Source organism: Pholis gunnellus (genome assembly GCF_910591455.1).
Source record: "Pholis gunnellus genome assembly, chromosome: 2".
Taxonomy (NCBI): Eukaryota; Metazoa; Chordata; class Actinopteri; order Perciformes; family Pholidae; genus Pholis; species Pholis gunnellus.
The window spans coordinates 11,872,313-11,898,906 of NC_136536.1; the positions used below are offsets into that span (position 1 = coordinate 11,872,313).

At 40.4% G+C, this 26,594-nt stretch overlaps 1 protein-coding gene across 1 annotated transcript in view; it reads right to left on the bottom strand.

Moving 5' to 3' along the window:
• Positions 1-26,594, bottom strand: part of cacna2d3a (calcium channel, voltage-dependent, alpha 2/delta subunit 3a) — a gene marked incomplete at both ends in the record, with an annotated part of 101,591 nt that overhangs the window by 46,273 nt on the left and 28,724 nt on the right. The window contains 7 exons of the mRNA XM_079168214.1: positions 1,738-1,851; positions 2,457-2,546; positions 5,705-5,779; positions 6,807-7,018; positions 8,068-8,199; positions 11,608-11,770; positions 24,861-24,920. Of these exons, the coding sequence (XP_079024340.1) occupies positions 1,738-1,851; positions 2,457-2,546; positions 5,705-5,779; positions 6,807-7,018; positions 8,068-8,199; positions 11,608-11,770; positions 24,861-24,920 (846 nt within the window). The remainder of the gene's footprint in view (positions 1-1,737; positions 1,852-2,456; positions 2,547-5,704; positions 5,780-6,806; positions 7,019-8,067; positions 8,200-11,607; positions 11,771-24,860; positions 24,921-26,594) is intronic.

Sequence of the window (26,594 nt, forward strand, 5' to 3'; positions counted from 1 at the left end):
GGGTTTATTTATGGGGACAATCTGTCAGGGGATCAGGTGTCTGGGGAAGTCACAGGCCAGCAGGCTATACTCTCAGGTGGTTGAAGGAATTTGGTGCCACTACAGACAGGAGATGGTGAACCTTTTTTTCAGTCAAGGTAGACCACCACTGCTGTTTTCCTATTGCATTCCTATTGTATTATTAGGCACTTTAATAGGTGGTGAGAGCAATTATTGTCGTATGTGTAGGCACATTCATGTTGATGGATATGGAGAGTTTTTAGAGAGTATGGGGGTGTCAGTTTGTGTGTGTCTGTTACTTTCATCTTTTGAGTACAAAACTAATTAAAGTTTCTAAAGCATTATTTATCTACAAAAGGCAGTTATCTGAAAACGGTGACAGTATCTCTCTCAAAATAATCACTAGTGTAACATGAAAGAAACACTTTTTTTTCATTATTTAAAGTGGTTCAGTGTTGTATTTTAGTCGATACTGTTTTTCACAGCAATGCTTTCTTTATGATATTATGATCTCATGACTTTTTGGAAGAAGTGCCATCTGCATGCATATATTCAGTAACGTTTTTTTTCCAAAGCACGCCTATATTCTCAGTGTGATGCTGTACAGCGGTGAAGCTAGAAGGCTGGTTGGAGGGAAGCCATTAAAAAGCAGCAGCAGGGGGAGAGAGAGAGAGAGACACTGGAGAGAGTGACAGAGACCGAAGACTTCTATTATCAGCGGGGCTTCTTCTAAATGGAACTATGTAGCCTTGTCCCCTCTCCGCTCACTGCTGTTCAGCCTTGAGGCAGGAGCGGGGGTAGGGGGATTGGGGGGGGACACACACACACAAAAACATGACAATACAAGAGTGTCATTTATGGAAACAACTTGGCACTCATAATAATGCATAGAAGCATATGGTCAAACAGATTTAAGAATAAAACTGGCTAATAATGTGTGTTAAAAGACTTGGAGGTGACAATGGAGGTATTCATATGCATGTATATACAGGGTGTGTTACGGGTGTGTTCATCTACCATTGCCCTTAGTACGGTACTTTATCCTTAAAAAAGAAAATGACCGAAGTGTAACCCTTTTTTCTTCCCATCTTGCCTCCATTTTCATTTCATGTTCTGTCAGAAGAGCACCACAATTACTTGCAGGACAGCAGAGAGACAGCTCAGTCCTCAGAGACGGGGCCACACTTAATTCTGTCTTCAACACCTCTGAAAGGACTTCCTACTGGGTGGGATCAGTACTTTCTGCTTGTCAAAAATATTCTCTCACAACCCAGACAAATATTAATACTTGGCAAAAACATGCTCTGAATTGTGACAAAAAAAAAAAATCTATGTATCAATTTGAGGAACAGTGATCCTGCTTGCCTTTCTCTTTTTGTATTTTAGAGTAATTGTATCATTTGTAATCAATATAAAACTATCATCCCACTCTCTATGTTTATTGATGTATTTAAGAGATCCGTTACCTTCGGTTTCCCTTTCAAAATAATGTCAAATGGGTCTCGTCCTAATTTCACATTTTCTGATTCTCAACAGCGACTTTAAAGAGTCGTTCATAGCCACAGGAGGGCATTAGTCCACTGCTCTCCATCCTCATCCTCCATAGGAATACCAGTTCATGAAGTTGTGAACAAGGCGTAATGGGAAATTGAGCTCGGCTGACCTCACTTTACCACTTTTGTGGAGTTACTATTGTACAATAACGTGATGAGTGTGTTTGTGTGTTTAATACACTACCTTCCTCTCTGGCCAGTTGTACTTGGCAAAGATGGCATCATATGTGTCCACTGCCCCATCGGTCACCAACATAATGGCCTGGCTACATTCACTACCCCTCCCAGTCTCGTTGAACTGGAGACAGAGAGAGAGGGAGAGGGACGTTAATGTAGTTGAACTACAACAACAAATAGCTCCCCTCCATTTCGTAATAAAACCAGTTAAAAATCGACTTTTACGCTTACCAAACAAACATTTCATGTAGTCACTTCCCATTAGAGAATGTAATGTCTCTACATGACTTATGCTAATTGTGTTATAAACGCTAATGGAATAACAATAACATGTCTTCTCAATGCACACAAGCTCCAAGGACGTCTACCTTAAGAGTGTTATTACCTCACAAAATTGCCGTGAACAAAATGGAGACATTTATTGTAGTGTATAATTAAATAGATACATGTTTTTGAAATATGAGCATTTAGAATGGGAAGGTAAATGTGTGTGTTTTTTGCATGTTTGATTAATTACGTGTTCATAATGAGGAGATGTCAAGCCAGTAACTTGAGTCATCAAGTGCCTTGTTTACTTGGTTTTTGCATGATTCTGTTGAGCTGTTTGCTATTAATTACAGCGCGCTAATTAATTTTGTGCATGACACTATTTCTTTTCTGTGTGTACAGTATATGCGTGTGCATGAGAGTGTGTCTATGCGTGTGTGTCAGGAGGGTGTTACTTACATCACCGAGAAGATTGAAGGCTTCAGTCAGCGCTATGTCTAACATGCCAATGCCTTTAGCAAACAGCTTGTCCAGGTGCTCCCGAAAATGCTGGGAAAATAAAGTTTGGGAGAAAAACATTATGATCATGGTGACAAGAATCCAGAACAAGAGTGAAAAAAACACAGAGGGAGGAAAAATTGGAGGTCAAAAAAAAAAAGAGACAAAACGGGATAGTGCTCATAACACTGAGCTTTATTTACCGTCATTTGCGTGTGAACATATATTGCACCAATGGTCTAATGGGCTCCTTAACTGAGCCGTGAGCCGCTTTTTGTTGCAAACTGCAACATTATCATGGAGTGAAATTTCACATATTGCCTGAAAGAACCAAAATGACCTGTTTTCCCTCCACCAAACAGGTAATTTTGGTTCTTGGCTGATGACCGTTCATTCTTGTGCGTTTGAAAGAGTGTGCATCGGTGTGCCTGTTCTCCGGCAATTAATGATGAGTTTAATGTTGTGAGCAACCTAACAGGTCTCATGCGCATGTCTCATTATTTGCTACAGCCTGGAGGCAAAACCCACGCACGCTAATACACATACAGATGGACACAGCACATTTTCAAATGGAAACTATTCATAGCTGTTTAGATCCAATTGTTGGCATTTTCGAATATTTCCTGTTGACTCTGGCTCTATCCAGCTACCTGCAAAACAACATTTCCACCTATGGAGGTCAGCAACCCTCTGACACACTTCTACAGTATATTATCAATTTCAAACGAGGTATCACATACAACATATAACAATTTTAGGGTCTGGGAACACCCAAAATCTACACCACACCTAAATCATCATCTTCCAAGCGTCTTATTTTTCTACACCTTTCCTTTCACTCACTCACTTCATCTCCTCTAGTCCTCTGCTTCTCTCTGATGGGGAGAGAAAAGTCTCTCAACACACAGTGGGGGGACCAAGCAGCATACGGCCATATTAGAGCCTGCTCACTTGGGAGCACACACACACACACACACACACACACACAGACGTGTGCACCAGCAACACACAAATACATAAGTGCACAAAAACAACCTCCAGCGTCCCCGACAATACCCCCATATGGCAAAAAGACACAACCTTTCCTTTGATGTGGATCAAAAGGTAAATCATTTCTGACAAAGGCTGTACCCTGGAGCATGGCACATTTTACCTACCATGTGAGTGTGTATGTATGTGAGTTAAGACTGAAGTGACTTGTCTCCGCACATTGGGGTACGTTCAATCCCTGGTGCAGCAGTGTACTTAAGTTGGCAAATTCAGAAAGTGTGTTTGTGAGTGTATGTGTGTGTGTGTGTGTGTGTGTGTGTAGTTGATGCGGAATGTGCCCAAGCTTTTGTGCTGCACCACACGGCTCTGAAATGTACATCGAACCCTTCAATGCTTCAGACACCTTTTACACTCAACAATGATCACAGCAGTCAACTTAACGAAGCCTGGCTACAGGGACATAAATGAATGAATGAAATGTCTTTAATTGCAGCTTGCTGAAGCCTAAGGTTTTGATTTTTATGGCAAGTTATTCATCTCAACATGGGTGCAGGTGCAATTCTAATAAATGTATGAAAGAAAAGAAGGGAAAAAAAGAGTTGGTTTGCTGAGAAAAAGTAGTGAGCACTGTGTGGTGATATGGGAAGGATAGATAATCAACAGACTATTAAAATGAAGTAAGTTAGGACATGTCAGCTCAAAATATTCTCATTGAAATACTGCTAAATCAATGGCTATACCTATGGTGTCAAACATGTTTTAACCAGATTCAGGCTCTTCTAACCGGGTCTGTTTGAGCGTAAATTAACCAATTCCTATTGCTGACTTTCTTTCTACTTTATTTAGTTAGTTACTGCATCTTTGATACAACTGGAGCAAACTTCTTCAGCTGCGTCTAAGGCCAACGACTGTTCAATAGAGATAATGTTGAAAATCATCAGTGTTTACCTTGAAGGCTTTAGAAATTAGCCTGAAACTACTGCACATGTGAGTAATAAGAAGACAGGATGGATTATGGCTTCTTCATAAGGTGCTTGGTAAAAAGTCAAATTAGACAAATAACTACTCATGTTAATATAGCCAGATGAATGTGTGTCCCATGGAAGCTTGACAACAGGTATTTATGAAGCAGTTGAAGTTTGGGTATGAAATAACATATTTTGGGAAGACAGATGAGTAAGTCTCCAGTGTGACAGTCACTTCCTGCCCCCAGCTGAAGTAAAACACATTAGCTTTATCTACTTGTACAGACTGCATTCCCCTCTTAGCTGGCTGACTCACACAACATTAAACTACCATCTGGAGTTAAACACATAATGCTAATCCATATGCATAAGTATACACTTACTTAGAAAGAAACAGAAATCAACTCAAACACCAGCAGGCACACACGCACAGATGTGAACCACGTAATTCTACAAGACTTGCATGTGGTCCATGGAAAGTAGTCCATGTACAGCTGCTTCCCCAATGGTTAGGTCCTGACTAGAGTTAATAGAGGTCATTACATTTAATTGCATTTTGAAATTGAATTTTGAAATTGAATTTTAAGGATTAAAGACACAATTTTGTGGGCAACAGGGAGGAGCAGCGACTCAGAAAAGAAGAAAGGAATCACGCCACAGTAATTGCAAGGATTCTCATGTGCCATCTTGATGAAAATGTCCTGTACGAACAGCCTGATCAGTGTACAGACATTATCAGACATTACCCAAACATTCCCACTCCCTTCCTCAGGAAAAGTCAAACCATAATTAAAAGAGTACTCCAATTTAATATTGCACTCCTATCACACTGTCGGGGAAACGTTTTAAGAACAATGCAGCAGAACTGGAAATGTCTTATTTTCTATTTCACGGATACCTCAAACGTGTCAAAACATGGCGCCTCCATTACCCACAATGCACAATTTGGTCAGAAAATCATGTGTGTTATGCTAGCAGCAGCTAATGTAGCCTCAAGCAAAGATGAGGAGAGGGCTCCAGAGGTCTGGTGACCCCGGTTCACAGAGAGTTTATCCACAAGCAGGCTGAATAACAGGTCACACACACTCAAGCTCAAAGTAGATAGATTTAACACTATGATTAGATACCATGCATAAGGTACAATATGTCAGTGACATCTTTTTATATTAATGTGCAATGTGTGTAATATACAAGAAATCATCAATGATTTCTATTTAACAGGAGAAAACAAAAGACAAGCAATGAAAGACTCACATCTTTGTTGGTGACATCAGCTTGGACCAGAGTTCCATTTAGGCACGGCTCCACATAATGCAATTCCTCATTGTACTAAAAGAATACAAAAGGAATAATCAATATTTTTTGGTCACTTTAAATGTGCTGTCTATACAGAAATGTTTGATCTAATTAAAAAAAATAAAAAATGTGAAGATGTTAGAAACTTTACTCATCTTGATGAAAAGCACACACACATGCACACACTGTACAGTGCACAATGTACCCAGTGCCTGCCATTCTGTGATAAAAACTCATCATTTAATGCATGAGTATGAATTAGACTTCAAAGTTCAAGAAAGAGAATGGAATTGTGTTCCTTCACAGCCAGCATTCTGCCATAATGTGTGTGTGGGCATATGCATGTGCGTGTCTGTCTTTGTGTGTATGTACTGTAGCATGAAACTAATTCTCACCACACAAGTAAGACTTTACTCTCATTGCAGATACTTAAGACAAAACGTATACTAACTGTTACACAACTGTGTGTCTTCTATGGGAGAAATCCCTTCATGTGTATAGAAGGAAACAAGGGAAAAATATCACAAATAAAAAGAAGAAAGAAGAAACAGATTCAAAATGACGGATCCTTTTAAAGAGTTTCGGAAAAACAATATGTTTCTGCATGATTGTCTAAATCCTCTTTTGCTTTATTTTTCAAAAGAATAATTTTCAAAATAACATGATTAGGATAACGAATGATAATGAAGACTTTGTTTTGCGGAGAAAGAGAATGGAGGCTGGCAAAGAGACTAGCTACGTTTTGATGTGAAATAGCATCAGACACACATGTGCAAGTGCATGGCCGCGCACACACGATAACACGATGCGATAAACAATAGCTTGGGTGCCTGAGGCGGGATTCAATCACAACTGTCTCTTTTGCAATTCAAATCTCCATTCAGCTGACTGCTAATTGGTTGTGAGCGTGACAGGAGAGAAAGCTAATTTGTTCCAGGATTTCCTCTGATCTGAGGAGGAGAGGATGTGGGCCTGTGTGTTTGTGTGTGCGTCGATAAAAAACATAGAGGTTAAGCAGTTTACCCCCCCAACAGCTGTGTGCACATCTGTATGGACTTACGGCGATGATGTTAAAAAAGTCGTCGTCTCCAAGAGTGTCCAGTATGGAGGATACCGTCTGCCTGGCGATGGTCAGCCTGAGGCCTTTCATACTCCCACTGACATCCACCAGGATGACCACATCCTTGGGAGAGGTGGCAGCCTGGATGTACCACTTCCGGTTACGACAGTCAAAAGCTATGACCCCGTGTTCATCCGGCTTCCACTTGATCCCTTGAAGAGACAGTGTCAGCATCACAAGTGAAAAATTAAACGACAAACTGAAAAAGTGCTGGAGTTGCATAATTTGCACCAAAGAAGAATAAACTGTTACCTTGGCTGAAAGAGAAAAAGGTGGCCTGAGAAAGTGTTCTTTGAGCCCTTAAAGGCTTTCTGCTAACACACTTTTTCCGTCACAATAGATTTTGTCTAAAACATCAAACATCTGTTTTTTCAAAACTTACTTCTAGTTGTTCATGCAGTTAGAGATTAGAGATTTCTGCTGCCACCCCAATAGAATTGAGGTGAATGTAGTGCCCAGAGCATCGGAAAATTACACTGAAATATTCAACAGAAGCATGTCGTTGTAGAAAATCTTCCCATGTCAAAATTACATTAAATTACCCACAAAACGCAGAGGCCATTTCTTCCTAAATTTGGTGAACTTTAGGAATAGAATAGAATGAATTTAGAGTCTTCATGCAGCAGTGACTTTGGAGGCCTCCAGGTCAGAATAACTCACAATGGACCGTGAAGGTTGCCTTTTGATAGCCAGAGCTGCACAGAATATAATTAAAAACACTTGTATGCAGATTCAAGAGGTCAACAGATAAAAATACGAAAGAGAAGAATCATTACACTGATTTTCCCATATTATGTGCCTCATATAATATTATTATATTCAATAATTTCCATTCAATAGGCGGCTTCTCATTGTTATGCTACTCCTGGTCTTATTTATTCCACTTCACCTGAAAATGTTAATTTTTCACCCACTCTCTAATCTTTACAAACTCTCTCAGCTGTCTCTCTGTACCCCCCGCTCTCTTCTTCTCTCTACTCTCTCACCTGTCTCTCTTTACCCCCCGCTCTCTTCTTCTCTCTACTCTCCCCCTCTTCCTCTCTCACCCCGCAAGCCTCCAGTCTCTAGCTGTCAGTCAATGAAGCTCCCCATACACCCCCGTTCTGCTTTAGGGAGACAGCGACTTAATTACAAACACACACATAAACACACAGCTACTACCACAACGCCGCTGCCCCCTCACAAACAAACACACACTTACCTGGGTACTGCCTGAAAAAGCCTTTGGCGTTGCCAAAATACTGCCATATGAGGGATGGGTCTCTCTCAAAGTTATCCACAAATACTTTATTCAAGGCCTCAGACCAGTACACTCCGTTAACGATTGCAGAGTCTAAGAATGAAAGGGATTAAAGAAGGAGAGACAACGTGTTGAGAGGAAAGAAACGGAAGCATTTGAGTAAAAAGATAAACATGGTGTTACAGCCCAGGAGGTTGGGACAGGTATTCCCTAGTGCCTGCTCAACCACTCATACAACATTGCACCTCCACGGATCACTATCAGGGCCTATTCATTACAAAGAGATACAGGGAAAGTGTTTGCTGTAAAACAGGGTGAAAAGATGGGAGAAGAGAAAAATAATTACAGAGATAAAAGAGAATAGGAACAGGAGAGACGGTCGGCTATTCGACAAAGACAAAATGCAGTAACCACATGTTTGAGTAATAATTGAGTTAAGAGCTGAATCTGACTTTGTGACATCTGTGAATATAAAAAAATCATGCAATAGAAATGTATACTTTCTGTGAAAACTGCATTCTGGCTTTGTATTTACTGCTCAGACTACAACAACTGCACTGTGGCTTAGTAATATCTTTTACACCCACCACTGCTCTTAAAGTACTCTTTGCCAGTGATAGCTGGCCAACTAGACAGCTAAAGCAAAAGAGTTGCATCAAATAAAAGCCATTGATTTGTTCTTAGCTGTTGTCTACAAACATCCAAAAAATATCCATTTTGATGAGCTGTAATTCAGTTTCCTTTTCCCACACAACTTGATGAGAGAGCAGCTAAATCCAATCATGATGGAAAAAAAAGATAACGCCTGCTAAAGTGAACTAGCTTAGCAGCTCTTAATAGCTGCCATTTAAGCTTATGACTCCAGTGGCTCATGTGCATCTACACAATATGTGCGATAGCTCTTGCTTATAATTCGAACCAAACTAATTGTGATACATTGTGGGGCATATCCAATCATTGAAATGTATTTCATTTTACAGGCTGCAAGAGTCAAGAATGTAACTGGTCTGCGCTCAGGCAACCAAACTTATTACAGCTGCTTACAACCACAACTTTGATTAGTTCAAAAGCAGAGCGGGGAAGATGGAAGCAGAAATGGACGAGCAGACAGACAGACACAATCATACAGTGAGGCACACAGACAAAAGCCTTTAGAGAGAGATAAAAAAGAAAGCCGGGAAAGCAGATGGAAAGGCTGGCAGAAAATGACTGAGAGACAGACAGACAGACATGTACCTAATGGACAGAGAGAGAAAGGAAAGCAGATAACAGATTTCCCATCATCTCCTATGCTGGCAACATTGTTCTGCTGTCAACAGTCATGCCAATAAGCCATGATTGAATTAGTCCACTGGAAGCTAGGACACTAAAGCCCTCTCTTGATAGTAAACACCCGTCCACCTCGGTGGAGTGGAGTGGAGAGGAGGCTGGATTTGATCCAGGCTCCATTTACACAACAATACAGTCACTTCTGGTGCAGTTTGAGTGTCTATTACAAGCTGAACTTGTCATGATGAGGGAGAGAGTATGGGCTCTACATTCTCCCTCAGCATTCATTTAAATTCATCTCAACTAATGCTTTCCTCAATTCAATCGGATCAAAGCAGCTCCCAGATTTTTGTATAATCAAATGTTCACTTGTACTCAAGATTGAAAAGGAGAACTGTGTGAGTTACCCACTACACCAGTCAGAGTGATCTGAGATGAAATCAACTTCACTTTAATAGGTTACTTATGATGATTAGGGAGGAGGGTATTAATAAGTGGAGCAAGGAAGTAGGATTGGGTGGTATCGAGGTATTACAGTTTATGATAAGGTATGATTTTTAGCTCTTTCAAAAATACAGACCCTCCTTATTCTATTACCCTAATACAGAGATACTCAATTGATGTGATTAGGTTGTGTGCTACATGTGTGAAAGGACAACTCTGGACAATGTCCGGACCTGATTCATATGAAAAACGGCTTTAGACATATAGCATTGTAGGCTAGACAATGTTGTACATGCTGCAATGACTTGTGTCACCAGCAGCTCTTCTTTTATGTTTTTTTTTTTTTTTTTTTACACAAATACCGTCACGTTACGTAGACCTCAGTGAAATGTCAAAATGTAAAAAAAAAAGCCTAAGTGGAAGCATGAGTAGAACAGAGAGTATAACAAGTAAATGCATGGACATTAGAGTGTATCGACCTGCTGCAAATGTGCACATGGCTTCACTGCGTACATGGTACATGTTCCTGTCATGTAGCCTCATAAAGTATGATGGTGTGGGTTGTGTTTTGGTTGGAAGTGAGTTGGGAAGATGGATGTTTGATGTGGTGTGTTCCTCATGCGATTAATCTCAGGCGCCATGCAGCTCTCTGCTAACATGGACTTAAACTCCAATTCATCACCTTTCCCACCAAACTATTTATGACCTGCACAGGCTATACAGCCAGATCGTCAGCAGCATCAAAAACAGGTTCAGACGAGAGTGACTAGCTCGTGCACGTAGGGAGGGTTTCAGAAACAAGGACGGTATTAGAGAATAGAGCATCCTCTCGCAACTGCACTGATCAATCTGATACATTCAAGCACAGATTAGTTAGATTACTTCGTAACAATAATAGTTTGATCGGAAATCCTTTTCCCATGTCAAGCGTCTCAGTCTGTTTTTGCAGAACTGTGATACTTTGCCCACCAACGAGCTCCCTGCAGTCCCAGCCAACACATCCACGTTATCACTACCAGTGAACAAAGCCTGCAGATCTAAAATGATTAAAGCTCTCTGTGTGTGTGCGTGTGTGTGTGTGTGTGAGTGTGTGTGTGTGTGTGTGAGAGAGTGTGTGCACGTGCAATTCTACTCATTTGCCTGTGAATCAAATCAAAATGACTCTTCCTCTCCCGTGTCGGCCTGCCAGCCTCACTCTCCTAGCCCTTTCATTCAATTTCTTTCCATTTCATTCACTCGCCTCCTGTCACTCTCACTTGCCTTTTCTCTTTTTTCCACCTAGCTGTAATTAATCTGTTGCTCAGACCTTCCATCAGTCTGACTTAACCTACTTTCTTTCTCATTTGTTCTATCCCTCATTTCCTCTCTCCCTTTCTGTCTTTATAATATATATATATATATATACTAACACACACACACACACACATACATCATTTCTTTGCCTCTGGAAGCTGGGTTAAGTCGACATGACATTCACTCTGTCCACTGAGCATTGCACAAGGCCATGACTTTATGGGTTGGTAAATTAGCCCAATGTCTGATTATTTAACTTCTAATTAAGTCAGTGTGTGGTAGGGATGATCCAAAGAGTTACAGTTAATGAACTCAAATCCTCCTCCAGTCACAGGCGTCCATCCACGTGCACCAGCACACTAACTTGTTGGATTATATCTGAAAAAATTCAGCAAAAAAACATGTTTCTGAAAGGCTACGATGTACATGATATGTTATGGTGATGATTAACGTGTTTTTGACACCTTCATCATAAAGTAGAGGTACTGAACATACCTTTGTTATACATGTTGGTGGGCACCTGGACCACGCTGAGACTGAGGTTGACTGACAGGTTGTTAAAGTGGTCATTGGGTTGCAGGATGAATTCTCCTCCCAGCTCTACGCTGTTCCCTTCCTCGTCCACCTCATTGATCAACACCGCATTGAAGTATTCATACTGGAGATAAGAAGAGAGAGAAAGAGAAAGAGAGACAGTTATGACATTTCAGATACAATATACTCCTAAATACTGAAGTTTACCGAGTATTTCATTTAGAATTATGTATCTTACATTCAATATGTCCTACTTGCTGAGTCATGTTATCACTGCATAGAATGGCTGGGTCAATAAAGTGCTGAGTCAGAGAGTAATTTGCGTACTGAGGTAACCTGAAACCCTGGATCATCCCAGACGTGCATGATGTTACAACGGAAAGCTGCTGAGTTGACAGATCTCTCCTCAGCTTGCACACTCCCTTCCTAGCCAGATGCTGCATGTGGTGCTCTGCCTCCACTGTATTTTTAGTACTGCGCATACTTGTGGAGACTATTAATAAATCATAGAGCATGATAAATATAGAGCTCATGGCTCCCTGCATCCTTAAGGCTCTGAAGTCTGAGGTACCACACAGGGGCAAAGCCTGCCAAGACTACAGCCGATGCAGAACAAAAGACAACAAGGAGATAAAGATCCTGAAGCGATCATTTGACATTTTACAATAAAAACCCTAAGGTATACATATCTTTGTACGTTTATTTGTTTTTTAATATCACTTTGATGACATCTGGAATCTGAACCAGGTCTCCAATGCACTTCACTGAAATTTGCATTAAACTGATCATTAATAAGGGCTACACAGTGGTGTAGTAGCAAGCACTGTCGCCTCATAGCAAGAGGGGGAATGTGAGCGTGAATGGTTGTCTGCCTGTCATATGTATCTGTGCTGCAATCGTCTGGCCAGGGTGTACCCTGCCTTCGCCCATTGTCTGCTGGGATCGGCTCCAGCCCTGAAAACGATAAGCGGTTATAGATAATGGATGGATGGATGATCATGAATACATAATTATTATTTTCGACAACATTTCACTTATGTAGGTGGTTAGGATAACAAGTGAACAACCTTTCTTATAAACATATGTTTTACTGTTCTTACTGTCATTAGCAATGGCAGCAGCAGCGGTTTCATCCATTGTCCAGGTGAATGGTGGTGATTACATGGCGTAAGGCCACATTGATTTCTCTTGTAATGACCAAGAGAATAGGATTTGCCAAGGGCCTCAGAGGAAAATGGATTGGCATTCTCAAGAGTTCAACACAAAGCCTCAGTACATGTGTTATCATTCAGAGAGGGAACGACACTCTCTCTACTTGGTTTTTCAGCGACTGACAAAACCGCAGGTCTAAATACAGGGTGGTTTCGGGAGCAGAGAAAACAGTATAGAGCACACATTATAAAGTCACTATACCTCATCTTTCCATCACCAAATCCTGACACAAGCCCTTAGACATATTATATTGTATTGTCACGTCGGTGGACTCTTTCCTCTGTATGACAGAAGTAACCCTCCCTATCACCCTACCTTCAGTTTTCTAGCACCATGACCTTCACTTTGGCAAAATCTCTCCAGCTCCTCTTGAGGAACACCATCATCGCCTCTGCCCGGTGCAAAACCCAGATAAAGCCATCAAATAGGCTAGCAAAAGCAGGGCCTATCATTGTAATTAATCGGACCTGATTAGGCTTATTAGCCTTTTATCAAGGGGAACGCTGCCATTTGAAGGTGAGGGAGCACAGTGTTGCATATCTCTGCCTATATTTTCCCTCCTTCTTCTTCTTCTTCTTCTTCTTCTTCTCCTTCTGTTTCACTTGCCACTTTCCACTTTCCACTTTCCACGCCGTTTGTGTGTGATGAGTGACAAAACAAAACAAAATACTCATTCTAAAAGTGAGCAGGTTGGGAAAAGCCAAAGAGAACAGAGTCATAGATAGATGAACACAAAACGTGTTTTGCTGTGTTGATTTGCAGAACCACTTCAACCTTGTGTTTTTAAGGAAAGACAGAACAATTATCAAACAAGGATGTGAGAGTGAAATTTCATAATTTCTTCAAAATGTCTAGTTCTAAATCTGAGAGGTCCGCTCTGACAGTGGAACTTCTCATAAGTAAGTAAGTTAGTGAGGATTTATATTCAAAGGAAAAGTTGAAGTGCTTTACAATATATCGAACAGGCGGGATAGTAAGAAAATGAAAGAGCCATGAAATAGAATTTACAGAGCAAAAAACATCAACACAAAAGCAAGACATCAGTTTAAAAAAGCTTTTACTATCTCTATAGTCTTTAACTACACAATTTGCAAGTGAAAAGAATGAGAGGACGTTAGTGAAAAAGAGAAGAGGCAAAGACAGGAGACACAAGAGCAAGAGGAGAGAGGAGAAGAAAGGACAAAAGATAGATAATAGGCATAGCACTGGACAGGACGATAGGATAAGATGGGAAAAGACAAGACAAGACAGACAAGGACGATATGATAGGATATAATACAATAAGGCAGAAAGACAGAAAAGGAAACGATAGGACACGATAGGACTGGACAAAAGGAAAGGACAGAAAAGGACACCAAGAGGCTAGAAAAAGGGGGTCGAACGGCTGCGTATGTGACATCGGGATACTTAAAAGCAGCTTTAGTCACATTTTTATACCGACAATGGATCACATGACACTACTTGTGTGTGAGAAGATTATGCTCATAGTGATGCACAGATAATCATCACCCTACTCTGCAGTTCTCCTCAGAGTATTATAGCTTCTTTTAGCTAGTTTTCTGGCCTACAACCTCACTGTTCTGGATCATTCTCACTGCTCTCAAGGCATAGTTTTGGAAGTTGTCTTGAAAAAAAACGGCTCCCCTGTGAGCTACTTGTCGAGCATCAAACGGCAAACAGACAAAGTTAAGGAATGGCTGGTAAACATATTGGGAGTATTTGTCATCTGAGTTAATGGAGGCCAAAAACAGAGCTTAAAGAAGAGTGAGTATTAGACTTATATTTGCCAACACGACCCCAAATGAACGGTAACGTTGCTCTGCATCATCAACAGGCAACTGCTTGCTAACAAGTTTGCCATATCAACTTTAAAGGGGCTAACATTCCATGTTTGTGTTCAAATCTTATGAGATCAAGCAAGCACCTTGAACTGTGATCAAAAAAGTGAGCGTCTCGTGACTTAGAATCTGGTGAGGTTGCAGGAATGACGACCTTCAGGCAGTGGGAAACTCTGGCACTGTTCCTCAATGCAGAGAATTGCTTATGTGTCCTATTCACTGGTGTTTAGCTTCCTCTGCACCTGACCTCCCCACCGCTGGCAACTGTATCTTTATTCCCTGCCAAAGAGGGCCACAGCGTCCAGAGCCAGCCATAATTACACCTGATTATTACCTTCACAACCTCTCAAGGTCTCTCTCCGTATGTTGTTCTCCAGTATAAAGATATCCACACAAACAAATACACAGATGACAATCATGCACATTTTATAGAATCAGTACCTTTAACTGAAAATGTGCCCTTTAGCAGTGGTGGAAAATAACTAAGTGCACATACTTAACTATTGTACTTAAAGTTAAGTTATTTGAGTATTTCCATTTTATTCTACTTTGTAATTCTACTCTACATACATGTTGGAAGCCAATGGACCTACTTTATTTTACACCACATTTGACAGCTACTTTGCAAATTCAGATAATAATCAAGTAATAATTGATGTGTTTTTATAGCGTAAACTACCCAGCAGCATATAAAGTTGCTGAAATTGGCCCCACCTTTAACAGCTGCAACATTAAAGTGCTGTACACACGAACACATCAATAATTAAATTCCAATGATATATATTTTTTTCTTACATTGACCATTCTGCATTATGAGCACTTTTACTTTCGGTGCTTTAAGTATATTTTGATGCTAATACTTATGTACCTTTACTGAAGTAGTATTTTGAATCCAGGACTGAAATTGTGTATTTCTAAACTGTGGTATTGTTAAGTTTACTTTTGGTAATGATCTACCAGTACTTCTTCCATCTTCTTACCTATGTAATTGCTCAATTGGTTTTAAGATTGTATTCATTCTTCATTTCTTTGGCTAATTTTGAAAAGCACAAATAACCTCCCTGTAAACGGTGTAACGAGTGAAACGGAGCTACAGGGAGCTGCAGAGGGACAAATTATTCTCAATTTGACCTCAACCTAACAGAGTAAGTTAAAATTAGGATACTTAAAAATTGGTTTGTACAAGATGTACAAACCAATTGTACAGACTACGACACACACACACACACACACACACACACACACACACACACACTCACATGGTAAACAGAGGCACAGCCAACTGCACCTGCAGGAGACAAGGGCCCATTGCGTCTTCACTCTGTTCTCTTTCTGCCATTGTCTTATTAGTACCTGTTCTATCGTTCTCCCTCTCACTTTGTCTGTCTCACCCTCCCAATGTGATTTATCCCTTTCCTTTTCTGGCTCAGCCTGTTTCCTTCAACCTATTGTTTTACTGGCTGTATGCAATCCTCATCAAGCTCCTCACCACCCTCTGTCTCACCCAGGGATTCAACACGGATGTGCTCTCTCATGCAAACAGCTCTCATTAGCACGGTTTGACTACGATCAGCTCTATATATGAGACTATTGTTGCAATTGCTTGGTTGTCTCTGTCTAGTCAACCCTTTCTATGCGTTTGTGTCTTCCATCTTGCTGGCTTTGCTCCATCTTTCCTCTCTGTCTGTACGATAGATGGATCAGGAAAACGAGATAAACCTCAATTCCTAAAGAAAAGCAATTTCCAACAATGGCTGCTTTTTTCTTTGTTCAAATGCAGACAGTAGAATAGCTCCGAAGTTAATTAATAAAACATGTTAAAAAAAACAACAACAAAAAGAACACATGCATACGTGTACATTGTTGTGTATGTTCACACACAGACAGAACCAAATTTTGTAATGGCAGTGACTGGCCTAAGATTCAAGACTGAATATAACAGCTAATAATGACTCGAATCGGAGAAACAATTTAGGATGTACAGTCCTGGCTGTATACTCAAAGTATGTGCCTGAAAAGACAGTGAGAGAAATGGCAAAGACAAAAGGAAACGCCACGAGAGCTTTTAAAAGTTTAGAGAATATCAAGTCAAGGAAAGAAATAAAACAAACAACTGAGTTTGCTAATAGACTTATTTAAATTCACAGTATGTGGCCTTTAATTTTGATTAAAACTGCACCCATCAGCTTTTGAGTTTCAATAGTGTAGGAGTGAGTGTGGGTGTGTGAATGGTGGCAGGGGCAAACCATGGTGTGTATATGTGTGTGTGTTAGCATCTGTGTGTGCTCCCCTGAGGCTCTGTGTACAGAATGTGTGACATTGTGTGTGTGTGTGTGTGTGTGTGTGTGTCCAAGTGTGGGTGTATGTGTTGAGTAAGTCAATTATGCCATTCCAGCATTGAAGTGAAGGAGTGCCCAGCGCCACTAATGCAGTCCCTGATCCTGGTGTTAACAACCTGATCTTTAACGTTGCAGTGCATTACAGTACGCTGAGAGATCGTACATGTACCATCAGCACCCACTCACTCACTCAGTGTGGTAGAGGGAGAGAGGGAGAGGATGAGGATGGGTTACTGGAGGTAAACAGTGGAGCATATTTCAGTTCTACTTCAAAACATAGGCCCAAAGGATGGATAGATTTAAGGTGTTATATGTACCATTTTAACATCAACATGTCACTGCTGCGTTAACACAATACAACAATGAATCATATATTGTAATTACATCATTATCATATAATTTAATATTTTCAAAATACATGGTTTGTCAGGTTTTCCCCAACTTTTGTATATTTTCTTTCTTAAACCTCTTTTAAATTCATTCTAGCTATTTCTTTTATGCAAAGCACTTTTGATGCTTTTAAAAAATAATATATATTATGTTAATGTATGTTGATTACATTAAATTGCAAGTAAAACACTTTGAAACAGCCACAGTAGGAAGTATGCTACATAAAAAAAACCTGCTTCAGTTCCTCTGTGGGTATGCATTTCACTGTTTTTAACAAACTGATCATAATGTGTTTGTGAGTGCTGAGTGAGACTTGTATTAGAGGGTATAACAGTGAAACACACACTTAAAGTTGATTTTAAATACTGCTATTTACCTGCAATCATTGATTTGAGTGGCTATTGCTGATTTCAAGCTGGTGCACAATATCAATGCGCAGTTCTATTAAAGCTAGGTTAGGAAGTTTATATTAGAATTCTTTTTTGTTACATTTGTTAAAGTTCTCTTTACATCCTGACAGTAATCAATAAATCAAATGCCCTGACAAAAAAAGGAATTGAATCTGTTATCTGTGTCTCTCGCAGGACTGTTATATGCCCTTCCAAGGCCTTAGTTGTAAAGGCAAAAATTGCGGTCATCAGTCACAATAATATGAAAAAGACACAGGCACTGCATTAACAGCGTAAGGGCAGTGGGCAAGAGTCCCGTTTGCCTTACAGAGGAGCACCTATACAGCTAAGCATCCTATGTTCAGCCAGTCATGCATAGTGTGTGACCCACATGCACATGCTCACGAACAAATAAAAACACTCCTGTTGATTTTGATAAGTACTCTTGCTGCACAGTGAGTCAACAGCCTCAAGGGGAAGATAGAGAGAGCGAGGCAGAGAGGAGACCTCATGAGAAGTGTGGGGTTGACCGTGACGCTCCACCCTCTGGTGTTCACTTTTAACTCTCAGCTCCACTTCGACTCTACTCTATTCACCCGCCTCCCTACTCTCTTTCTTCACGGTTGGGAAATGGGGAGACACCCCTCCCAGATTGTGGAAATGTGACTGGAAAACAACCAGCGGGCAGAGATACAGGTAATCAGGGAGTAAACAAGTCAGAAGATTGAGTAAATAACTTGGAGGAAAGGTCAAGTAAGGGTTCATGTGCTGTGCTTAAAATCCTTCATGCATCTTAAACTGTGTGTCCACCCACTCTGAGAAATACATGACTTAAATATACAGCAGCCAAGTGAGGCTATAATGCACCTAAAAAAAAATTCTGCAGAAGAGTGTGCGACTGTGAGGGAGTAAGGAAAGAAGGTTATCAGTGGTATAAACTGTGATTAATGCAGAATTGTCTTTTTGATATTAGAAGTAATACTTAATGACTTATAATTGAAACTATAATTGTTGAACTAACCTTAAGAAGTATGTTGGTAAGAAACAAGTAAATTCCATTAGCTTTATCCACCACATCTCTGTGCAAGCAGCCAGTGTTCTCTGTCCAATTCATAATTCATTTCATATCTTGGTACTTAACTCTTCAGAGCCTCTCTAGACTCAACACTGAATTGTGAAGAGAGACTAAAAGTCAGGTACCTGACAGTGATGTCAGGTAAGACAGAAATGACCCGCTCTTACCCGACCTTTCAGTTTTCTTCCCAATGCTTCTGTAAGTTATATATAAAATACTGTTAGCTCTGATTGTTCTCTGTGCACCAGGTTGCTTCATAACTATTTGTAACTGTTTGATGTCCAGATTCAAATCTAATTGTCTGCCAGCACTAGTTTTCTGGAAGTGTATTGGTAGTTGGGGTTTACTGCATATCAGTCAATCCAAAAATAACATAGCGAATGGTTAAAAGGTTCTTTATAGATACATCCTTGTTTATTTCACCTTCCACCACCTTCCTACTGATTTTATTTAGTTCTGATTCTTGCTGCTTGAAACAAATTCTGTGATCTAGGTATTGGTGCAATAACATGATAAGCAAATGGGACAGTGTATGGGAATATTTCTTATTATCTCTCAGATACATAAAATATATCTTTCTTCTGAAACTGATTCTTTCAAAGAAGCTTTCCGGAGGCTTGTCAACATCAATGTTTCTAGGTAGCACCCTATCTCTTTGTAGGGAACCTTTTTGAACCCTTTTCTCTCAGATTATAGACAAAGGTACCTTGAAATGCTGTGTGTCTGGAGTTGACGACCAGTATGTGTGACGTGTTTGTGCATTATACGTTGGACAGTTAAGGCCAACTCTTGAATAAATTGCTTAAAAATCCCATCTTCACTTCACTGGCCATGCATGCCACAGGACAGTGAGGATACCTGGATACGCAGACACACAAACTCAGGTCAAATGTTTTTTTCCAGTAATAAGAAGAGCAAATTGGCAAATCAACAAGCATGTGGCCACCTCTCTGTACTCTATGGTAATACCCTAGACAGGGGAGTACGAGAACAAAAGAGAGGGAGAAAAAGATTAAGCATTTCTCTCCCAATGCTTGCTCCAGACTGGGGCTACATTTTTAGTCAACATCATTGGCAATTGGCTGTTTGTCTCCAACCTCCAAGGAAGGATTTCATTGGCTGCAGAGGGCATGGGAGACTGCTCTCTGCTTTCCTATTTACAGTACATGAGCAGTGCGGGTAAAAGAGCAAGGGAGGAAAATCGCAGCAGATTACCGTGCCAATTTCACATGGACGCAGAAGAGCTCTGGAAAGGATAGATAAGGAAATTCCTATCAAACCGCTGCCAGCCAAATATGTATCCAATAGCAAAAAAACACGCAAACATTTTATAATAAACCCCCGAATACTGATGGAGGAGGTTTCACCCTACAGCGTGCATGTGGTATTTTTAGCGCAGCTGGTGATAATTACCATCTATTCACCATGTTCTGCAGTAAAAGGCACTTTTTGAAATGCCACCATGAGAGCTGTACAGATACACACAAACACCTACACAGGTGTACACATACAGCCCTCACAGAAATGTACGTGCATATTCATATTCATGCATGACATGTAAATAGCACCAAAAACCGCCAAAGCAGTTTGTGATCGCAGCTAAAGAATGATCAAACTAATTTTATGCTCAAGCAATTCAAACACAATTAGCAATGAAAAATAATGGGTGGGACATAATTTGCCAAGATGTGCTGAAAAACCAGCTAAACTAAGGATAAATAACAACACACACACACACACACACACACACACACACACACACACACACACACACACACACACACACATATATATAGACTCAGACACAAAGAAACACACAGACACGGTAACATGGGCGCACACTAACATGGATGCTGAACGATTGCCAGGTGAAGACAATCAGTTATTATAACTACGATGGCCGAGCTGGTGAAGCAGGGATTAATTTGTGGCGGATGTCGGAACATGATGCAGAACCTCCCACATGTATTTGGCCAGGGACTATCAAGATCTTTCTATCCATTGTCTAGAAAATTGGATGCAAGGAGCTCTACCATTCCTTTATTTACCATTGATGTTACTTGTTAACCGCTTAAATCAGCAGAACTTTATCTGTCAGACCCTGAACACGTCAACTTGCTGTTAAAAAAGTATGCATTTGAGTGGTGTGCTTAAATGAGTGTGGCTAATGAAAACCTGTACTAAGGTTCTCTGTCCACTATAAGGACTCTGTGGTTATACGTTCCCTGACTTGTTTTGCTCTCTGTACCCAACCCACGAACTCTGTATTGCGAGTTTTCCTGGTTCAGAAATTAAGCTCTGTAATGAAGTAAGACTGCATCATACACCAACTGCATCTGCCATTACATTAATCTCTGATTAGATTAGATTCTATTACTGTGGTCACACACCATGCCAACAAGCATCTGGCCGGCACATGTAATTGTCATTATCGTGTTCATTTTTGTCCTCCTTCTCTTCCAACTTCCTTACCCCACATTTTTGGTATACTACATACTGTATATATAAAACAGGTGTTTTAAAATAATATCTTTCATGGAGATATTTTGGCTTGATAATGGCGTCTCACTCTGTCTTAGGTATTGTGAGACCCTTCATTATACTATAGGCTCTCTATCAGCCATTATCAGCTCTGGAGCTGTGTCATTAAAGCTGAAACAAAGAGACACTCACTTCACTGGGCTCATCTCATCTTCTCCGCCAAGTAATTACTGGCGTAAAGCACCGCTGTGAGCCCACACAATGTTACTGCCCCTAAAGCGGCATATGAAAACACAAACACACAGACAAATGTCCACAAATGACACACATGACAAACACAAGTACATATCTATGAAGGCATTTTTGTTTACATGCAACAACATCAACAAACACACATATGTGCAGACAAGATGCATGAAACTATATAGTACAGTCCCGAATAATACATGTACAGGGAACTATATGTATTCATGTACTCCACTTGCATGGGTGGTTGCAACAGGCAAAATCTCACAATTTACTTTTCACTGAGGAATCCATTGTTATATTGTAGTGTGTGTTAAGTTGAATGAGAGTCTGGACAACCGAGTGAGTGGGTGATAGTCTACACTCTTCCCAGCCCGACAATAGCTGGAAATCTGCTAATAAACATATACAAAGTAATATTGTGATAAAAATGTAGCAATTCTCTTTACAGGCTGATCTTCCCGGTGTAGCGGTTACTTCAGCTGGTGATATACATGTTCCAGAATGGTGTTCAGAGCCAGAGTGGACTTGTTGCAATCAGCTGTGGGTGATTGTGCAAGTAAACAGGATTGTCAGACAGTAGGAAGAGAGACAGACTTTTTTCAATTGAAGAATAGCACACATTCTCAAAATATATTTTTGTGTGACTATGCTGCATTATGGTCTATAGTTGGATATTTTCGACTTACTTTTCTGTGCCAAATTGTCTTGACAGAAGCACTTGCCTGATTTGTATGAGCTTAAACTCTATGTTAGGAACAGCAGCTGAATTTATTTCTTACATCAAACACCACAGCTGCAGCAAATCTCAATAAATTAGTATTACATCAATGTGATGTTGCGTTATCTATAAGCCTGAAGCTTCTTTTTTACATCATCTATTAATCGGTCAGTTATTTCTTTAGTTTATTGGAAATATTGTATTCTCATATTAGGAAAGCTGGAAACAGGATGTATGTTTGGAGTTTTTGCTGAGAAAATGAGTTAAACAATTAATTGATTGTCAAAAAAAAAAAAAATAGCTGATTAACTGTTATCTATGTTAGATAATAAAAATATTGCACCATCCAAACAAAAAAGGCACACATATGCCAAGTCTTGCTCCTCATTAAAGCCTTTTTTAAGTGTTACAGTGTTTCCTTTAAACTATGGAGGAGGAAATTAAAGAGCATTTGGAGAATCAAGATTACCAAAAAAGGAAGGAAAGGGGTACTATGAGAGGAACATTCAGAACTGGACAGCAGTCAGTGGTTCAATTTAGTAATTGATCCATCTTAATGGCCCATGAAAGCAGAAAACCACAGGGCATTCTCTGTAATGTCTTAAAGAGCTGACAGAGTAAACACATACTCACCGCCACAGGCAGAAACACAAGCACACATAACACTCACGCCACAGACTTTATAAGTAGTTTAGCAGCAAATGCTCCCAAGTCGGCTTAGCATCACATTTCCTTTTTAACACTCAAGTTTCTTCTGTTGCTCCTCCTACTTTAATAAACTCTGTTCTGAGATGTGCATGATGCGCAGCAAACTCAGGCGAAAACATTACAAGTGCACTGTCTCCCTCTCTCTGGCTCACACACATACACACACACGCACACACACACACACACACCTACAGACACACACACACACACACACACAGACACACACACACACACACACACACACACACACACACACACAGACACACACAGCTGCACTCTAAAAATTAAAGCTGCTCAAATGGATTTGAGGCAGAACTATGAGAGCGGAGGCTGGGTTTGGGGGTGTGTATGCTGATATGATTAGCGAAATGCATTCGTCCAAGTCTGCAGAACTGAGGGTGGAACTCCCAGGGAGTAGTTTAAAATTTGAAGAGTTTTTGAGTAGAAAATGACAGTGATATAATACCATAATAATGTGTGGTTTATGTTTCAGACTCAGTGTCACTGAGTAAATTCTGTCAAAAACATGAGGATTAATTGCTTCTCCTCTGACAAAATATATTAGATGCTTCCCAAATACAATTTAATCTTTAGATATTATTATTATTATTATACATCTGTAGGTGCAATCATGATGCCTTAACTGAGCGGTACGGAGACTGAGGATTTGGACTACAATGCCCCTAACATCATCTGATGGGGTAGAGGACAGTCCAACATGAACTGACAGATACATTTAAGCTACTGCACAAACACTGCATACTTTATTATATATCCCATTCAGCATTTAGAGATAAATTAAATTCATGTTTAGGGGTTAATCTGTTTGTGTCATCAATCCTCGAATTTACAAAACTTTTTGTTGGCACACACTGACAATGCACATCAAACTGATCATCAAAGCGCTGATCGCAGAGCGGTAACTGTGGGAGCTGTGTTCAACATTAAAGCGGGGGTTTCTTCAGGATCCGTGCAAAAAGCATCCACCGCCTTCCAGTACTTTGTAAAATCCAGATGCTAATAGCTAATTCTACACGCTGAGCTAACAGGGAGGCTTCTTTCTTAGCATATCAAACACATTACTTTTGCGATTTGTGCAGTTTATGGCATGAAAAAAACCTCTTGATCTCCTCATGAGCTCTAAGTCACTGTGATTTGTTTTCTACCCCCTACATGCGTGCACGTCTCACTGATGACGTTGTTTAGAAACCTGCCTGTTTAGTCTGTTTGCTAGAACTGGCTCAATATAATATCTCATTGTCTATGATTTTGTTCAGTTATCCACAAAATGCACAAATCATTCAACAAGATGGACCCATAAATCCACAGTAAGTGACTAACAGATGTCGAAGAGTGGGGTGGATTTCTTCTTTGTTCAATTAAAACAAAAAACTCTTATGTGTATACAGTGTTCTTTGTATGCATGTTTGTTTGCTCATGTGGGAATGTGAACACCAGACGGTGTGACTGTGGCAGACAGACGTAATGCTGACAAAATGATTATAGAGAGATGTGGAGAAACACACACTTTTAAAAGAGAAAAGACTGTTAAGCGTAGTCAAGCGAAACAGACTGCAGAACAAGATTCCTAATGCCTTTTCTCTCTGCCTCTCCTCTGTTGTGTTTACAGGGGGCCTTGTCATTCGCTGAACCTTTTGTCTCACTGGGGTCCAATCACAGAAGCACTGGCCTCTGAAGGAGAAATTATTTTCTGCATGATTTAATTAATGAGCTTACAAGAACAGGGAATGAACATCTTGATTGTAATAATGTGTGTGTGTTGTCAGAATATACTGTAGCTCCATACGCACATACCTGCAGGTCTGGATCCTCCTCATGCTGCAGGTGGGCTTCCTCTGCCGCTTCCACCAGTCTCTGCAAGAGGGGAGGAGGGAAAGAAACTGTTAGTATGAAAGTTAATTGATTAGTGGGTCAAATAATTATAGGCTGAGAAACAGCCCTACAGAAAGTAGCTTTATGACTGGCTTTACAAGTACCCCTTAGCACTGGAGCAACACAGCAAGCCCTCAGGACAGACACACACACACACACACATAAATATACAGATAGCAGACAGACATTTGGCCAGCTCTGAAAAGAGGCTATTTTCCTAACTGGTTCAGTAGTAGAGGTAATGACTGCCTCGGGTTCTTTGGACACTACCACAACAAACTCTATCACCAGTTCATGCTGTTTAAAACATGCACTCTTTCTTTTTCTCCCTCTCTCTCTCATACACTCAATGACACACAAACTCACTCTATCATCACCCTCTTGCTGCTATTGTCTGCTGTGTGTGTGTGTGTGTGTGCCTGTAGGGTGGTGCGTGTAACGTTTTTGCACAGGCAATCACGGTCATCATTCTCAAATGAAAGATGACTAGGGAGAAATGTAAGTTTTTCACGTAAAGTTGTCATTGCTTTAAGACCTGCATCTGTTGTGCAGTGGCAAACAGGAGAGAGAAATATTACAGCATAATGTAAACCTTCATGTACTTTCAAATAGTGATAATGTTACTTGTTGTTTAAATAATCAGTTAATTGTTTAGCATGGAAAATCTGACAAAACTATTAATGGGATATTTTAACAAACAGTTTGTTCAGGGAGAACGCTCCACTCAAAGCAAGCTCTTGACCATTTTTAAATCCTGTATTTAACCAAAAAGTCAATTGCTATTGCGAGTGCCACAGGTGTGTTATGGCTTTGTTGATCATGTTTGAAAGATGGAGGAGGAGGGGCCATGTTTTTGCAAAACAACAGGAGGTGAGGGGTAACAGAGAGCTCTCGTAGACATGGAGTCTTTGCTGGGATCGTTTATGAAAAGCAGTGGTGTTATCAAACTGAGTTTATTGTCGATAATGAGTCATTGGTATTTGAAGCTGTTGAACATTCAACTGTCTTGCTGTGGATGAAAGTGGGTGTTGGCACCATTTGGTGGCTAATGAATGGCGCTGTGGGTAGCCATGGTAGTCTACTTAAGTGTAGGACTAATTTGATACAGGCGGCGCACAGCTAGGTCTATGGTTTTTGACTGTGAGGCGGGGTAAAGGTGGTTTTGTTATGGTTTGAAAATGAATGGATTGGCATATCCGACTTTAATTTTTTGTTTCTTTGGCAATTTTGTTGTGACAGAGTTATTGTCACTTGAGTGCTCAAAGTATGGCAGTGACATGTATCATCAGAGTATGTGAAGTACACAAAGGGTTGATGTCACTGTGCCAGTCACTCATCTCTGTGGTCTGTGAGGAAATTGTGAATTTGTACCCAATTAAAAAAGTCTACGGTCGAAATACAAACAGGCTTAAGGTGAAGGCCCTGATGTTAGGTTTCTGGGCCCCGAGTAACAGCTTCAGGCATCTCACATACACACAAGCACTTCCCTCTACTTCCATGTGCATGGTGTGTTCTCACAGCAAGTCATTTCTCTCATTCACAGCTGGTCCTGGTGTCTATGAGTTTTGGTAATTCACTTCCATTTCGCATTTCCATTCAAATGGCTTTACCCGTAACACTACTGCAATCAGCCAGCTTATATCAGCTGAGCCATGT